This window comes from Hydra viridissima, unplaced genomic scaffold (assembly GCF_058129835.1).
Source record: "Hydra viridissima isolate aposymbiotic clone 2 unplaced genomic scaffold, HvirCarnegie_v1 scaffold_12, whole genome shotgun sequence".
In the NCBI taxonomy this organism is placed as follows: domain Eukaryota; kingdom Metazoa; phylum Cnidaria; class Hydrozoa; order Anthoathecata; family Hydridae; genus Hydra; species Hydra viridissima.
Window position 1 is genome coordinate 3,927,377 of NW_028324311.1, and position 16,958 is coordinate 3,944,334.

At 27.9% G+C, this 16,958-nt stretch overlaps 1 protein-coding gene and 1 pseudogene across 1 annotated transcript in view; both read right to left on the reverse strand.

Annotated features, from left to right (window-relative positions):
- Positions 1–16,958, reverse strand: part of LOC149880836 (uncharacterized) — a 331,517-nt pseudogene that overhangs the window by 133,656 nt on the left and 180,903 nt on the right.
- The window catches only part of LOC145193654 (uncharacterized), a 36,867-nt gene that overhangs the window by 14,255 nt on the left and 5,654 nt on the right, over positions 1–16,958 (reverse strand). The window contains exons 4-26 of the mRNA XM_090069428.1: positions 15,038–15,231; positions 14,651–14,765; positions 14,234–14,563; positions 13,700–14,047; positions 13,099–13,443; positions 12,747–12,914; positions 11,657–11,842; positions 11,297–11,470; positions 11,052–11,198; positions 10,694–10,858; positions 8,357–8,530; positions 8,010–8,183; positions 7,617–7,820; positions 6,579–6,752; positions 6,212–6,400; positions 5,684–5,938; positions 2,438–2,671; positions 2,089–2,322; positions 1,565–2,005; positions 1,297–1,449; positions 923–1,087; positions 678–842; positions 105–435 (exon numbers count right to left, since the gene is read on the reverse strand). Of these exons, the coding sequence (XP_089925554.1) occupies positions 105–435; positions 678–842; positions 923–1,087; positions 1,297–1,449; positions 1,565–2,005; positions 2,089–2,322; positions 2,438–2,671; positions 5,684–5,938; positions 6,212–6,400; positions 6,579–6,752; positions 7,617–7,820; positions 8,010–8,183; positions 8,357–8,530; positions 10,694–10,858; positions 11,052–11,198; positions 11,297–11,470; positions 11,657–11,842; positions 12,747–12,914; positions 13,099–13,443; positions 13,700–14,047; positions 14,234–14,563; positions 14,651–14,765; positions 15,038–15,231 (5,065 nt within the window). The remainder of the gene's footprint in view (positions 1–104; positions 436–677; positions 843–922; positions 1,088–1,296; positions 1,450–1,564; positions 2,006–2,088; positions 2,323–2,437; positions 2,672–5,683; positions 5,939–6,211; positions 6,401–6,578; positions 6,753–7,616; positions 7,821–8,009; positions 8,184–8,356; positions 8,531–10,693; positions 10,859–11,051; positions 11,199–11,296; positions 11,471–11,656; positions 11,843–12,746; positions 12,915–13,098; positions 13,444–13,699; positions 14,048–14,233; positions 14,564–14,650; positions 14,766–15,037; positions 15,232–16,958) is intronic.

Consider the following 16,958-nt stretch of genomic DNA (forward strand, 5'->3'; position numbering starts at 1 on the left):
ATTGGTTTTTTAAAATTATATTGGTTTTTTTAAAATTATATTGGTTTTTTTAAAATTATATTCATTTTTTTATTTTATATTGATTTTAAATGATCATGACTTACCTTTTACCTTCAAAACCAGCAGGACAAAAGCAACTAAAATCATTAATAAGATCGTTGCACACACCACTATTCATACAGGTGTTGTTTTTACAGTCATTGATGTTTATTTCACATTGTTTTCCTTCAATTCCTTCAATACAACTACAATTAAAGCCATTGAAAAGGTCAGTGCAATTACCATGAGTACCACATGGAGAGGAAGCACATTCATCAATTTCAATATCACAATTTAAGCCTGACCATCCAGGATCACAAACACAAGTGTATGAATAATTTCCCATTATGCAAGTTGCATTATTTTTACAAAGCTTCATGTCACATGCATTACTTGCTAAATATAAGAAAACATATTCCTTAAAACAAAGGTTTTAAATCAACTTTTTATGCATTTTTTTTTAAAAAAAGAAAGAACAAGCCTTAAAAAAAAATTGTAAATCTATATCATAAATTTTAATTCTTTTTTAAAATTTTTCATTCTTTCAATAAAAACAGAAAAATTTTTTTACATCTAAAAACACTTAAATTGTAATGTTTTAACAAAATTGAAATAATAAAAATAGACTTGAATCTTACTAGGACAGTCAGCTTGAGTTGTTGCTCCTTCAATACCAGCATATATTGCTCCCGAAGGGCATTGCTTACAATAAGATTGGCCAGCTTCATCTTGATATTGCCCTTTTGTGCAACTTGTGCATGGCTCCAAACCAGTTGATGAAAACATACCCTTAGCACACAGTACTAATAAAAAAAAACATTAAAACTTTTAAACAGAAACTCAGAAAAGTAAAAAAATAAATTATTGTATAATAATACTGTACCTCTGCATTCAGATATATCTTGTGATCCCCTAATAGAAGTGGTTTTACCATTGGGACATCTTGTGCAGTTTTTTGAACCAATTTCAGGCTGGTACTCACCATAATCACATTTACGACATGTTGGTTCTAATCCAGTAGAAGAATAGCTTCCAGCAGAACATAGTTCTAAATAATTTGCATACAAAATGCATTATGCATTGATTACACTTGAAAATACCAAAAAATATAAATATATATTATATATATAATATATTAAAATGTTGTAGAGTACTGAAAAAAACAGCAAACCTTTTTGATTTTACTTTATTTAGGTGTTAATTAGGTATCATTTATGTTACATTACATTAGGTTACAGAAAATTAAAAAGAACTCACTTGTACATGATTCAGATTGTGATTTCAAAGTATTTGTTCCAAATGGACATGTTTTACATTGATCCGAAGCTCCAAGGTCATTATAAGTTCCAGCAGGGCAATCTATGCATGTATTATCAGTAGAATTGTGAAACATACCCAAGCCACAAGGAACTAAAAAGTATGCACAAAAACATTTATCCCCTTCCTCCTCTTTCATGATTTGTTTAAGAAATTTGTATTTATCAATCTAGCATAACCAATAAAAACAAAAATTTTTAATACTGACTGCAATAACTTGATCCAAAATTTTGTCCAGTTGTTCTAACTAAATGGCCAGTAGGACAACAATAAGTATTATTGGCTGAACAGCAACTTTTTGAAGAAACAATACTAACATTAATAGCAGTAACTACAAAATCTGAAACAAATTCAAGAAAGTTTGCTTTAGAAGTTTCAAGTTTGTTAAGTAATGTATTTTCACAGTGTTCCAAAAAATCAGTTGTCAGTGATACAAGCATAACCTGTTTCTTTGGCAATATTTTAAATTTTCCAGTAACTGTTAGATTGTTACTAACCAAGGAATCATTTTGATAATCATATGAACAATTAGGGTTATTAATGTTATTAAAGTAGGTCATAGCTCTTAAGAAGTATTTTTCATTGTCAGTTGTTTGGTTGAAATCAAGTGATAAAACAATATCCAAGCAAGAAACAAGTGGCTTTCTTTCTAAAAAAGAATATAGAAATGTAAAAAATATTTATAAAAAACTTTTCGTTGCATAACCAATTAACTAAAGGATGAAAACAAACCAACACATCCAGATTGTATTTCATGTTCCCACCCTTTTCCAGGTAAACATTGCATGTTATGCCCATTAAAATGTATATTGTTTGATGTTAAATTGCGTGGACATTCAAGATTACAAGAAATGATATGCGTGACGGGAATATCAAGCTCATCAGTGTCAGGAGCATCAGTAATTGTGCATGTCGATATACCATTTCGCTGTTTATAATCACAAGTTTTACTAGTGCACCCACATCCTAAAAAACAAAAATCATAAGAACAAACTTTTTAACTAAGTTTTGATTCTTGCTAAAATTTCCAAATGGGCGAACAGTTTGAATTCTAGCGCTTTTTGTAAAAACATAAACATACCTTTCACATATATTTCCATTTCACAAGTATCAGAGTTTCCAAAAACATCCTCAACTGTCATGTTGATTTTATGGTACTTATTAGACTCCAGAATTGTACCATTTTTTGGGTTAAAAACAACACTTTTGACTCCTACATTATCACTGTATAATCCATCAGACCAATATACTTTTGTTGCAAGATCACTATTGATGATAATATTTTTGGGACAAAATATCTTTGGAATTTGCTTGTCTAAAGATCAATTTAAGTTTGATTATTCAAAAGTTAATATGCTCTTTTTAGAAAACTCTAAGAAGACTATTTTCTATAGAAAACACTTTTATAAAAAATATTGTGTAAATTATTAAGCAAAAAATGCGCCATTGAACAATAACTATTTGATGCCTTATTAATTAAAAAATATTTTTGTCTTGATAAATAATACAAAAAGAAAGAAAAAAAGGTTTAACAAATATTCTATAAGAAATCTACACCATCTTACACCTGAATAGGATTTTGTATTTAAGTATACACATTTATGAAAAATCAATCAAACTTTACAATGCTATGAAATTTAAAAAAAAATCACTAAAACTCTTATTACAATTGTGTGAAAATATTATTACCAAACTCCAAAATAAAAATACAGAATTCTAAAAATTATGAAAAAAAGATAAATGGCAGAAAAGCTTCTGGGCCATGTTTTTATAAGTTAAATATTGATAGTAATTTTAAATAAATTTAATTCAAGGTTGCAGGTGGATATTTAATATCAATTAACACAAATATTTCAGCAAAAAGGCATCTATTGTCATATGAAATTCAAAATATCAGTAATTTGTTAACACTATACTTCAGAAATAATTAAATCAATCATTTTGTAATCCTTAATATGATCTAAATGATTAGCACTAAAAAACCTAAAAAATCACTATAAGAATAACATCTCAAGAACTTTGTCAGCCAAATTATAAGTATTTTAAACTAGTTAAGAAGACCAGACAGGAAAATCAATGCAACTGTTACATTATTGAATTGCCACAAATGAGAATGATGAAACCCATAAGAAAGAAAAAAAAAAAAAAAAGGAAGGGGTTATATTAAAAGAGATTCAATGAACAACTGAAAATAAACTATTAAGAAGAAAATAAACTATTTAGAAGAAAATGAACTATTAAGAAGAAAATAAACGAAAAACAATAGGAAGGAAACAATCAAAGCAATAGCAACCCAAAGGGTAAATCCAGAAGGAAACAAACATATTGAGAAATCTAAAGCAGATTAAAAGCTAAGAAAACTTCATGAAAACCTGTACAAAAAATCTATCTTTGGAGAATTTCCAGATATTTTAATCTAAAAATGTTACAGAAGAGGAAAAAAGAAAAACCTGATACTGAACGCAAAACCATCTAAAGATACTAGAATTAGTGATAGATATCTTTCAATGTTTTAAAAGTAATTAAGAAAAGAGGAAGATTTATAAAAGTCTAAAAACTTTATTGAAATTATTTTTGTTATTGTTTTTGAATTTTTTGTTGCTGATTTTATTAAATCAAATGTTTTTCCTTAAATTCAAGTTTATTTTGCTTTTTCAATTTTATTTTGCTAAAATTCAAATTTAACTTGAATATTTATTCTTATGGCAGGTATTAGGTGACAAACTGATCTACCATACATTAAACAAAGATCATTTCCTATGTAAAAGAAACCTGTATCATGAGAAAATTGAGTATTGTGACAGATATTCAATATTACGTGAGAAGTAAGGAACCAAGAGGTGTAGTCATAGCAACATTAATTATACAGCTGTAGTCTGATGCAAAGGATTTCTTTAGGAAGTAGTAAAAACAAGAAAATTGAGAAAAGTAAAAGAACAAGATCTCTGAACAAATAAAAGTGAAGAAAATAAAAAAAAAGTTAAAGGGAGTTTATAAAAATTTGCTTAACAATGTCTGTTGATTACAAAGATGGGGAAAACTAAAGAAGGAACAAGGTCTGTTTATTCAAAAAGTGGAAATCCAGCCAAGAAGTTAAAATCAATCAGGTAACAATAAATCGTTCGCTTTATTGAAAAAAGTTGTGTAAAAATTGTTGTGTAAAAGTATAAAAAATTTTCATTGTGAAATACAGATAATCAAAAATACAACAATCGCATAAGTAATTTTTTAGAAACTTTTTAATGTTTATCATGCTGTGTAGCATTTCTGATATTGAAGGAAAACTACAACAAAATGGAAAAAATTGACCAGAATTAACAGCAAGTTCAAAGCATCATATTAGAAACTAAGAAACATACTAAATGGAATGCAAGCAGATCTGCATTTTAACCAATCCATTTTGGTTTGTTAGCCTTAAGCGCCTCAATTGAAGAATTGAAGATTATAGACATGGCTGTTTTTAAGTAAAAATAGAAGACTCTAACATGGTAAACCATGATAAACAACAAGTTAAAATGATGTCATTTTGAAACACAATAATTTCCTAGTTTTAAATATGGTATGTATCTTACAAAAAGTTAGCTAGATATCATTTATTCTTAAATCAAGAGCTTTTTAACCCCATGATTGACAAAGGTAGCCAGCATTGCAATTCGTAGCATGATAAGTCTTTACATTTATACCATATCCTCTACATAATTGATTTTTATGTTAATAACATCAAGTTTAAAAGAAAATACACAAAATCAATTTTGAACATTTATCTAAAAAAAGAGAAGTTTGCATGAAACTTTTATATTTAATGTTTAAAATGTTTCAAGATACACTCTTAAGTTAAGATTCAAGATACACTCTCAATTTCAGATTCAAGATACATTTTTTATTTCAGATTCAAGATACTCTCTATTTCAGATTTAAGACACACTCTCTAGCTAAGATTCAAGATATATTCTCTATTTCAGATTCAAGATACTATCTCTTTGTAAGATATGTTTTCTTTAGAAAAGAAAAAACTGGATAAAAAATGTTTTATCTATTTATTTATTTACTTTAATATACCAACTTAGATATGATAAAATTAAAATTAATCCAAAAGATTAATGTAACTGACTACCTTATACAGTCCTCACATAATTGAAAAGTTACATATCTATTTACATAAATTCATGTGTTATGTTTCCACCTATATTAGTATGTGGAATTTACAATTAATTATCAAAATGTAAAATCTTAAATGCTCAAGTTTCAATGCTTCAGAAATAAATAATAAAATTTTTAATTCTGAGACATTGAAAATTTTAAAAACTTACTGAAAAAAAAATCTAACCTTTGACATCAACTTTTACTTCACAAACTGCTTTATTTCCCTCTTTATCTACTGCTGTATAAGTAACTACATTCAAGCCAGCAGACATAATCATTGGTGGAGTATAATTTGGCAGGACAGTCACAGTTAGTAATTCACCACTATTATCTGTTACAGAAGGTAGCATCCAATTTACCATCATGCTTCTTTCAGATCGAGGTAAGGTAAATTCAATTGTTGATGTTGGGCAAGATGTGAAAATGGGGGTGCTTGTATCTGATATGAAGTAATATTTAAAATTTATTAGTATAATCCAGCATTTTTTAGATTATTTTTTTTTAGATTATATTTACATTATTTTAAACAAGAGTCTTGCTTAACTTTTACAAACTGGTTTAACAAGTAAAAAAAAATAAACTTAAAAAAAAATTTCAGTTTTGAATAAAAACAATTTTTTTTCTTTTTTAAAAGGAAAATCAAAGCGTGAGTTTATAAAATGTTACTAGAAAGTTTGGCCCAATTAAAAACTAAAGCACAACAACAATTCACCTCTGCAAGTTGGTTGGCTTCCAGTCCACTGGTTACTTCCATTTACTTTATCAAATATACAAGTTCTATTTTTGTCACCACTTATAGTATAGCCATCTCTGATGCATCTGAAAGTTACAGTTTCACCTAAGGCAATATTGCCGATTCTCTCTCCATTAGCTGGTACACCAGGATCAGGACAGGGAGTTGCTTAAAATATAAAATATACATAAACTATAAAAACCTGAGCAAAAATGTAAATAACAAGCAAAAAATTTAAAATATTAAAATTTTTAATAAGAAATTATATAGAAAACTTTCCTGAATTTTATAAATAGTATATGTAAACACATTTATAATACATATTGGAGCTGCTCCAGACACATACCAAAGCATATTGGAGCTGCTCCTGACCATTTTCCATCTGCTTCACATGTGCGAGAATCATTTCCAGTAATTACATAGCCTCCATCACAAGAATATTTTGATAAATCACCAAACTTATCACCTACTAATTTTACTTCACCATTTTTAGGATTTTCCAAAGACCCACATGAAACTCCTTATATGATGAAAATTAAACAAATTACAATAACAAAATTATGTTAAAAGATTTTATAGGCTAAATAAAAGAATAATAATAATTTTTTCAAAATTTCTATCTAATGCAGATAATACTATTGGGGAATGTAAATGATGAAATAGTTAATAGTAAACTTCATTTAAAGAATCTGTAAATATTTGTACTTGTGGAAGTGATTAACCTTTTACTTGATTCCAAGTAGAAAATTTGAACAATAGAAAATTAGAACAGTAGAAAATTTGAACGATAGAAAATTAGAACAGTAGAAAATTTGAAAAATAGAAAATTAGAACAGTAGAAAATTTGAACAATAAAAAAAAATTGGCTAATTGAGAAAAGAATGCCATAAACCAAAAATTGGCTAATTGAGAAAAGAATGCCATACATTGGCAGAGTGGAAAAAATATCTTTCCTCTCATTCATTTTGAACAAACCTTAATTTATCAAAGCTTTTAGCATGAATGTTGACTGTTTCAAGAACATATACCCTACATTTCCTAGTCTGAATTGTGATAAAATAAATGTTTTTGAAGGATCATAAATCAGAGTGATTTATGGTTCATAAAAAAAATGATATTCTGGAGAAATTGATTCATGAATAGGTTGCTTCATAATTATGTTAACCTTAATTATTTTAATTGTATTTTTTATATCAATATACCATTAGCTAAAACAACTCTTAAACTTTAAGTCAGTGAAAAATGTATGCCCTTTAATAATTTATTAAAATAAAAAATTACATCAACTGAGAAATTGTATCAAATTGACCTAATTAGGTAATCTTATTCTTTAAAAACTCATTCTTTTTCTAAAAAGACCATGTAAGAAATAAATCAAACTTACGGTCACAAAAAGGAGGTAATCCAGACCAAAAAGCAGCAGTTGAATTCTGAATGCATATCCTTTTTAAACTCCCTGATTTTATTTCATACCCATCATTACAAGTGTATGTATAAGTAGTGCCAAGAGTATACTGGTTGTTTACAAATCCACCATTTATTGAGCTTAATGAGTTTGGAATAGCAGGTAAAGCAGTGCATCTGGCAGCTGTCATTAAAATATACTTTAAAAGTGAAAATTGAAAATAGAGGTGTATACAAAAAAAAAAAAAAAGGAAACTAACAAAGGTTGTTTGTTAAAATTTTTTACATCTGTTTTGAATAATAAAATTACCACTTTACTTTGAATGTTAAGATTACTGTAAGAGATGAAAAAAAAAGAACAAAAATGTTTTACCAACACAATCAGAAAATGGGCCACTCCATGAGCCATTATTTAAGCACTGTATTGATAAGTGCCCATTTACAATCCAGCCTCTTTCACATTCAAATGTTATTATTATAGGATAACGGTTTCCATAATTTAATATATATCCATTAGTTGGTATTCTAGGAGCTTCACACAGATTTCCTAAGCAATTAAGGTATTAAAAGATTTATAACAATAAACATAAATTAAACGAGATTTAATAAAATTTAAAAACATAGAAATAGTTCATTACAATAATTTAATTAAATAGAATTAAAGAAAAAATTAAGAACAACTTTGCACATCTTTTATATTAAGTTTTCTGATGCTGATACCTAAACAAGTGTGATTAACAATTGACAATCTCGCCTCAATACGATTAACAGTTTTATTATTGCCATCATACAAGTAGTAACCATCTTTACATGAACAAAAATATCCACCATCAATATTGGTGCAGTTTTGATTGCATGTGACTGTTTGATTTGCTGCTTTGCACTCATCAACATCTACGAAGCCAATATTTAAATAAATCAAATGGGAATAATAATAATAAATGTAAATAAATAAATGGGAACAAACAATTTTTTAATAAGTAAAGAATGAAAACTAAATAAGAAAAACAAAAAAAACTTTATAGCTAAATGAAGTTCAGTCATATCTATAGTGATTATATATATCTTAAAAAGTATATATTTAGTAAAATTCAGTTACTTTGCTGCAAATTATCAACTGTTCTGCATTAAAAACAATCATAATCATTCAAAATATTTTACAAAATAGTTGCTTTGCACAAATTAATCTAATCAGACTTGCATTAGGTATAAACTTTTAAAATCTATAAAATCAAAGTGTAATTTAAACCTTTTAAAAGATTCAAGATAAAAGATTTCTTCCACAAATTTATCATTTGTATACTCTTTGTTTTTTCATGCAAAACAAACTATAAACCTTAATTTTCTATTGAATGTTTCAATACATGAAGAAAAAACTAGCAAACTGTTCTGTTCAACTAGTGTCTCATACCCACTGTAATAATGAATTTACTTAGAATTTAAAAGTTTATACTTTTTTTAAATGTTGGTTTAAAAATTAGTGCATTTAATTTACACTGGTGTGCTTTGATAGAATACTCATTCCAATACAGAGCAGTTATTCTTCATAGTAGCAAGCATAAATATCTTAGAGTGATAAGGAATTTCAAAATAATTAGTAGACTCTTTAGCTTAATATCAAACATCTAGTCCATGCTTCTTACTTGTGAAGCAGAGAGGGTATCTTAAAAGTTGTCCTTAAAGTAAAGGTATTAAATATATAGAAGTAAAGGTATTAAATATATAAAACTCACAACTCCATAGAACATAAAAAAGGTTTCAAGGATGATAACAAAAAAATCCACATATCATTAATTTACAATGTATGTAAGTTCTTTATCAGCATTTAGTAAAATCCCAAAAGATCCTTCCTACATAACCGAAATTTAAATTTTTTTCTATGAATTATAATTAATTATATCTATTTAGACATTTGAATTTCCAAAGTCGGTCCAATGTAGGGTTTAAAATAAACATACAAGCACTTTATTCTTTTTCTCTTACTCTTAATTTCTTATCTTAATCTCTTATTTTGAAAAATTTAAAAAGGAAAGAAAATTACAAAATAAAGTCCATTTAAACTTTTACTTTGACCTGAAGTTTGTTACAGCTTATAAAATAGCAATATCATAGCATTAGCATTGAATACTGTTGATTTTTTACCTTGGTTTTTTTAAAAGGGTGTGCAATTAAGAAATACTCTAATATGACTTATGTCCTAAAAAAACAGATTTAACTATTCTTTTTAAAACATCTGAAAACAGATTCTCTGTGTAAATTTGAGGGCTGGAATCATAATTAAAAAGAACACAAATCTTTAAAGAAAAAGCCAAAAAATCCATGTATGAGGTCATCAACTCCAAAAGATTAGGTTCAAGATAAGCTTTCATTTTTCACATTTCAGAATTTTGAGCACACATCAAAAATGTGACTCAAATCTACTTTTTTTGTTTGGTTTTCAGCCTAAAAAAAACCATGAGTAGGAGATCTTTACTTTTTTGTAGTTAATCAATGAACATACACCTAAATGATGCGTACTTTTAGATGCTACTGCATTAAACTTGATAACAAACTTTAACTCCAATACACAATATAAGCACATGTTTATATTGTGTGTTGAAGTTTTAAATGCATAAATCTTCTATAAACTTGCTGTCCCAGGGAACTTACTGTCCCAGAGAACTATGAAAGGAACAGATGGAAAAAAAAAGTCTGATATTAATGGTTGCTCAAGCCGGCTGGGTTTCGATTTATGTTTTCAGGTAAACTTTTAAAATTTAAACTTGATTGCAAATGTATACTTTTTTGTTACTCATTAAAGTTACCTTCACACTTATTAGAGTTAGCTTCACATTGATTAGAGCTATCTCCATAAGGATTAGAGTTATCTTCATGTCATTTAGGGTTATCTCCATATTCATTAGGGTATCTTATACTTACTAAGCTTTGTAAAAATTTACAACATGTTTTTAATAAACTATTGTGTGTTTAGTAATAAAGATAATAAACTATTGTAAGTTTAAAGTAAGTTTTTTATATATTTTATATTTACAGAGCACCCTATATATTATTGTTTACCTTCACAGGTATCAGCACTACTTTTTTTGTAACCAGATTTGCATATACATTTGTAACTTCCCATTAAATTTACACACTGACTACCAGGACCATGACAAGGATTATTGGTCAAACATTCATTTATGTCTTCACATTTGGGAAAGTCTGGTTTCCAATCTCCAAATTCTTTGAATTAAAAAAAGTGTATAAACAAAAAATAATCAGTAAAAGTAAATAAATTTATAGAAAAATATTCTAAAAATTTTATTGTTACAAAAATAACTAAAGTAAAAAAAAAAAAACTTAATGTTGTAAAACAATAACTATTTTAATGCTGTAAACTATAACTATTCAATCAACTAATTCTAATTTTAAATACCTGTGCATGTTAAAGTATCAGTACCAATTAACTGGAAACCCTTTTTACATGAAATAGTAATGGTTGTTGCATACGGGAAAGTAAAATCAGGAGATGAAGATTTAGCAATTGAATTGCTTGGAAATGAAGGAATCGGACACACAACAGCTGTATTCAAAAAAATTGAGATATTTGTTATAAAAAAAAAAAGGGAACAAAACAAAAATCAATTCACAAATTGAACTTTGAACTTCTTGCAGCTTTACCTTTACATAGAGGTGTTTTAGAGCTCCACTTTCCTGTAGTGTCACACGTGATTGTTTTAGCACCAATACGCCTAAAACCTTTCGTACAGGAAAATGATATAGATGATCCAACATTAAAAACATCTCCAGATCTTGAACCATTAATAGGAATTCCAGGATCAAGACATTTCAATACTTAACAAATAAATGAAAGAGGAAAACAGATACAAAATGACACAATTGAAAATACAAATAAAATTACATTAAAACAACTTTAAAAAATTACATTAAAATAATTCAAATAGCGAACAATTAAAAAATCATGTTAAAATAGTGCAAAAGTGGAAAACATCAAATTAAAAAAAAGAAAGTAATTTTTACTTTCACATTTTGGAGTAGCTCCTGACCAGGAAGAATTTCCTTGGCATGTTCTAACTGCTTCACCAACAAGGACAAAGCCTGCATTACATGAATACTTGACAGAATTCATAAAAACAAAGGTGCTGTTTGCAGGATATAAATCAAATCCACCATTTTCAATAGTTCCAGGATAACCACAATTAATTTCTACAGAAACATAAGGGTTTAAATATTTTACAAATTAGATTCTGCCACTAACAAAATTAAAGAATCACATTAGTAAAAGCCTTTTTTTTTGCATGATATTAAAAAAGCACTTGTTTATTTTAATTAATGGTTTATATTTTATTTACATTTTCCTGCTAAAAACACACCTTAATTTTATTGACATAGTCAATATCACATTGCAGTCATATTGCAGTCATAAGTATTTATAACTTTTTTTCCATTGTATTTCTGATGAAAAATGCAAAAGTTAAACATAAATGTAATAAAAACCAAAAAACAAATAAAAAACATTTTAAATGATTTTGATATTGAGGAAAAGTTTATCTTAACTTTCTAAAAATTTTTTCATTCTAGAGGTCTATATTAAATATAGTAAATCTATAGTGAATCTTAGTGAATCTTAGTGAATCTTAGTTGACAGATTTAAAGTTGTTAATATTTTGATCTTTAATTTTCAAGAAATGAAAAAAAAAAAAATTTAATCAAATACATTTGGCAAAGGATTCTATCTCTATGACTTTTTTAGCTTTTATTCATCACTACGAGTTTCCTAGCAAGTTAACACACAAAAAGTACTTCATTAACAAAATTTAACATTGTTCAATATTTTTTTGTATCAATTTTTTTTTTTTTTTTCTGTAACTTTTTAAAATCGGAAAAATGTTAGTAAATATTTTTTAAATTTGTTAGATTTTTTAAACTTATAAGACAATAAATGTTTTAATAGTAAATTCATTGTAAGGTACCTTAGACTTGAGAAATTTCTTCCTATTTTTATTTTCAACTTTCAAATTGACAATCAATATCAAAAAAACTAATTCAAAAATATATTATTCATTTGATTAATTCCTTAAACATAATAATTGAAAAATTTATTTCAAACCTTCACAAAAAGGTGCAGGTTCACTCCACTTTCCACCATAAAGGCACTTTCTCATACTTCCATTTTTAAGTCTAAAGGTATTGTCACATTTATACTCAACTGAAGCACCATAAAACGCTTGATGTTCCCTGAAAGAACCACCCACTATAGCAGGAAGTTTTGGACACCCTATAGATATTAAATATTAGTAAATCTATAGTAAATCTTAGTTGACAGATTATTAAATATTAGTAAATCATAAATATTTAATCTTTAAAAGCTTAAAGACAAATTTAAATTAATTTATTCTCCTTGTATTATTTATATTATTTTCTCCTTATATTAATTACAATTTTTTTTTATCAACACATACCAATTGAAAATGTTGCATTGAAGCCATCCAGTGAATACGTTTCATCTGATTCAAATTTAACTTGAAAACACGACACACTCAAAGGTATTGGCTCTGTTGGAAGCATATCCTTGCTTAATGTTGTTTTATTTGAACCATGAAATTCCTTTATTTGAACATCTTCACAAGTCTTTATTTGAACAATGTCCCGTTGGTATTCAGTATCAAATGAATGGAAAATAAGAGAAAACTCTACTCCAATCTGGTAAACTCTCCAATTGCAAATAATGTTATTAGGATATTTTCCAATGCCAAAATTAGGACTTGATATAATGCCTTGAGTTGAATTAAATTCGGCTTTGCAACCTATTAAAACATCAATTTTGCATATTGTGCTTCAAGATTTTTGTAAAATCAAATTGATGTTATTAAGTTAACACAAGCTAAGCACATTATTAGCTACTTTTCATCCAGCAATTTGGAGTTTTTTAAAAACTAAACAACTTTCCATTAACTGATTCTCTTAACAATTGCTATATAAGCCTTATTGTGTATACAGTTATTAAACAAACTTGCACTTATTTTTAAAAAAGCAGAATTTTACAAAAAACATTTTAAATACCTGAATAAATGGCTGCTCTGAATCCTTTTTGATTTATTTGAAAATTTGACTGAAACTTAACAAGCATATTTGAAGTTGTTGTAAAAATTGTTGTTTTTTGTTGATTTAAAAAATTCCCATAATACTTTCCAAGTAATACATTATCTTCTCTAAAACCATCCCGAACTTCAACGAAATCATTTTCTTCAGTTTCAAGCTCAAAAAGTTGAAATGTTAAAATCATTGTTGGGTCTAAGTTTTTAATTGTCCATATGCACTTTTTATTGTCAGGGTAGTTAGATGGAAAGTTTGGTGAATTAATGAAAGTAGTCTCATTTATAATTAAATTTTTATCACAGCCTTCATTAACTGAAAAGAAAAAAATATATTTAAAAAAAGGGAGCATAAAACAATTCAACAGCATTGAAATTTGTTATTCTATATGTAAATGTGTTTGTATTGGTATATGTGAATGTTTATAGAAATATTTGAATGTGTGTATACCATGAATTTGATAAATAGCTCTTGTGAAACATACAAATACATAAACCATACCTGCTTTGAAGTGTGCAAAAAAACCTCGATCACTTGTTGATCCATCTGACTTTAAATGAATTAAAATTGTTGACGATGTGGACAAGAGTACATCTGGTTTATTATTACCACTGAACCGGCCAAATGATCTCGATGCTAGAGTTGGTCCATCAAATATTTCTACCCAGTCAAAAAACCCCTCAATCAAAAATTCTTGAAAACTTAACTGCACTTTATACAAACTTTCAACTTCAATCTTCCAGGTGCAGTCTCTATTGTTACCATAATTTTCAGGAAAGTTAGGTGAAGATACATTTCCTTCTTGTGCAAAATAATCTAGGCCACATTTTGCTAAAAATAAAAAAATTGAGATAGATAATAAACATCTTCTGTAAGTAAAATATTTTAAATTAAAAACAAACACAACAATTAACGTACTGCAGTTTTTTTCATCTGAAAAATCTCCACAATCATCTTTGGAATCACAGAACAAGTTTTTAGAAATACATTTTCCATTATCACAACGTTGTGTACCAATAATGCAACCATCAGTCTATTGAAAAATGGTTTTAGCTAAATACACTAGGTTTAAGAACAGATATGTAAAAATAAAAGATTTGTGAAACATACATAAGATGGAATAAATATTATTTAAATTAGAAAGTAAATCAAATTTTAGAAAAATTGTTTAAAAAAAATTACTTTTTACATTTATTAACTTTTTCTACAAACATTTTTTAAATCACAAAAGGTGTTAAAAACAATCACTTTTTACATTTATTAATTTTTCCTACAAACATTTTTTTACTGGAATTTTTGAAATACCTGGCATACAAATGGTAATTCATTGCTGCAAGACACATCATCCCAAAGATATTGTTTTGTTTGAACATACATTTCTACACAACTTTGATCTGAAGTAGCCATATCTGGCTGCCCTGGCAACCATCGAAATTCATACTCTAGGGCTTCTGAACCATCAACCCAATGAAATTCTTGATTTGTTCTTGCACTTAACCCTGTAAATGTATATATGTATACATATATGTATATGTATATGCATGTATGTATATATATTCAAATATATATAAATACTATGTTTTTCCTGGATTTATCAATTACAAAGATGATAATGTTTATTGTTATGTCTTGAGCAGCTTTTATTCTGTTTCCCTTATTTAATTTTAAAATTATAGCAGCTTTTCATAAGTAGCATGTTTTGCTGTAATTAAACCTCATTTCTAAAAGAAAAGTATGTATTGGTTTTAAATTGTTTTAACAGTAGAAAAGATAACTGTCATTCAAGCAACACATCTGTTTGTAATGCAGCATTCTAGATGAAATTTAACTCATGATGAATGTGTTGCAATTGTTACTTTGTTCACTGAAGGATTAACAAATCAATCAACTTGGTAGAAGATTTGGACTGTCTCATACAACAGTCAGTAGAGTTCTACAAAGGTTTGTAGAGACCAATGATCATGCTAGATGACTTTGACAAGGCAGACCACAAGCTACCAATGGCATGGAGGACCAATTTCTAATGCTTCAAACACTGAGAGAACAGTTAATTACTGCACGAAATCTCCAGATACAACTTGCTGAGATTCATGGAACTACTGTTAGTCAAGATACCATAAGAAGAAGACTTTGTGCTTTAAATTTATGATCTCGGACGGCAGCTACTGGTCCCAGATTGTCTGTATACTACCGAAGTAACAGATTGGCTTTTGCAAGGAGGCATATGAATTGAGAAATACGTGATTTGGGACAGGTCTTATTTACAGATGAGTCAAGATTTTGCCTTGTAAGTTCTTATCACTGCCCAAGAGTGTACAGAAGACCAAATTAAAAATGTTTCGCTTGTAACATTCAAGAAAGCACTTTATATGGAGGCAGCTCATTGATGGTATGAAGTGAAATATCTTTAACAGCTTGCACAGAGCTTTTTATTGTTGATGGTGGATGTCTGACTTCTCAATGATACATAGCAGACATTTTAGAACCTTTTGTGGTACCTTTTGCACCATACAATGGAGATGGATTCCTTCTTATGCAGGATAATGCTAGACCACATGCGGCACATATTGTTACTGAATACTTAAGTAATGTTAGTATTCAAGTTTTGGAGTGGCCAGCTTGCAGTCCAGATATGAACCCAATAGAGCATCTTAGAGACATAATTGGACCCCATGTTAGAAGCCAAAATCCACCACTTAACAGCCTAGACAACCTGCAAAAAAGTCTTATCCATGTGTGAAAAGATATCCCTCAAGAAACAATAAGATCTCTAACTGAAAGTATCTGACGGCACTGTCAGCCTTTAATAACATCAAGAGGTGGTAACACAAGTTATTAATAATTTTTTTTCACCATCCTCAAAGTCAATTTTATTACTATCATCGAAATAGTTGTGTTCATGTATTCTATTCTTAATATGTAAAATGAGGACAGTCATGGCACCCACCCCCTCAGATTTTCTTCAAATATTACCCAATATTACCTATCAAATAAACATGAAAAAATGCAAAATTTGAGTTTCCAACTCCACACAGTTCAAAAATTATAACATTTTAAAAATTAGCCTGTATACCCTACTTTTTGCCCAGATCTGCCATTATGGATTTTATAGTTTAACCTTTTCCTAATAATTCAAGTTCTAGTGGAAAAAATTGGATTAACTTTAATAATCAACAATTTTAAAGGGTGCTAATTCCAAAAATGTAAAGGAAAAAACCTAATTTAA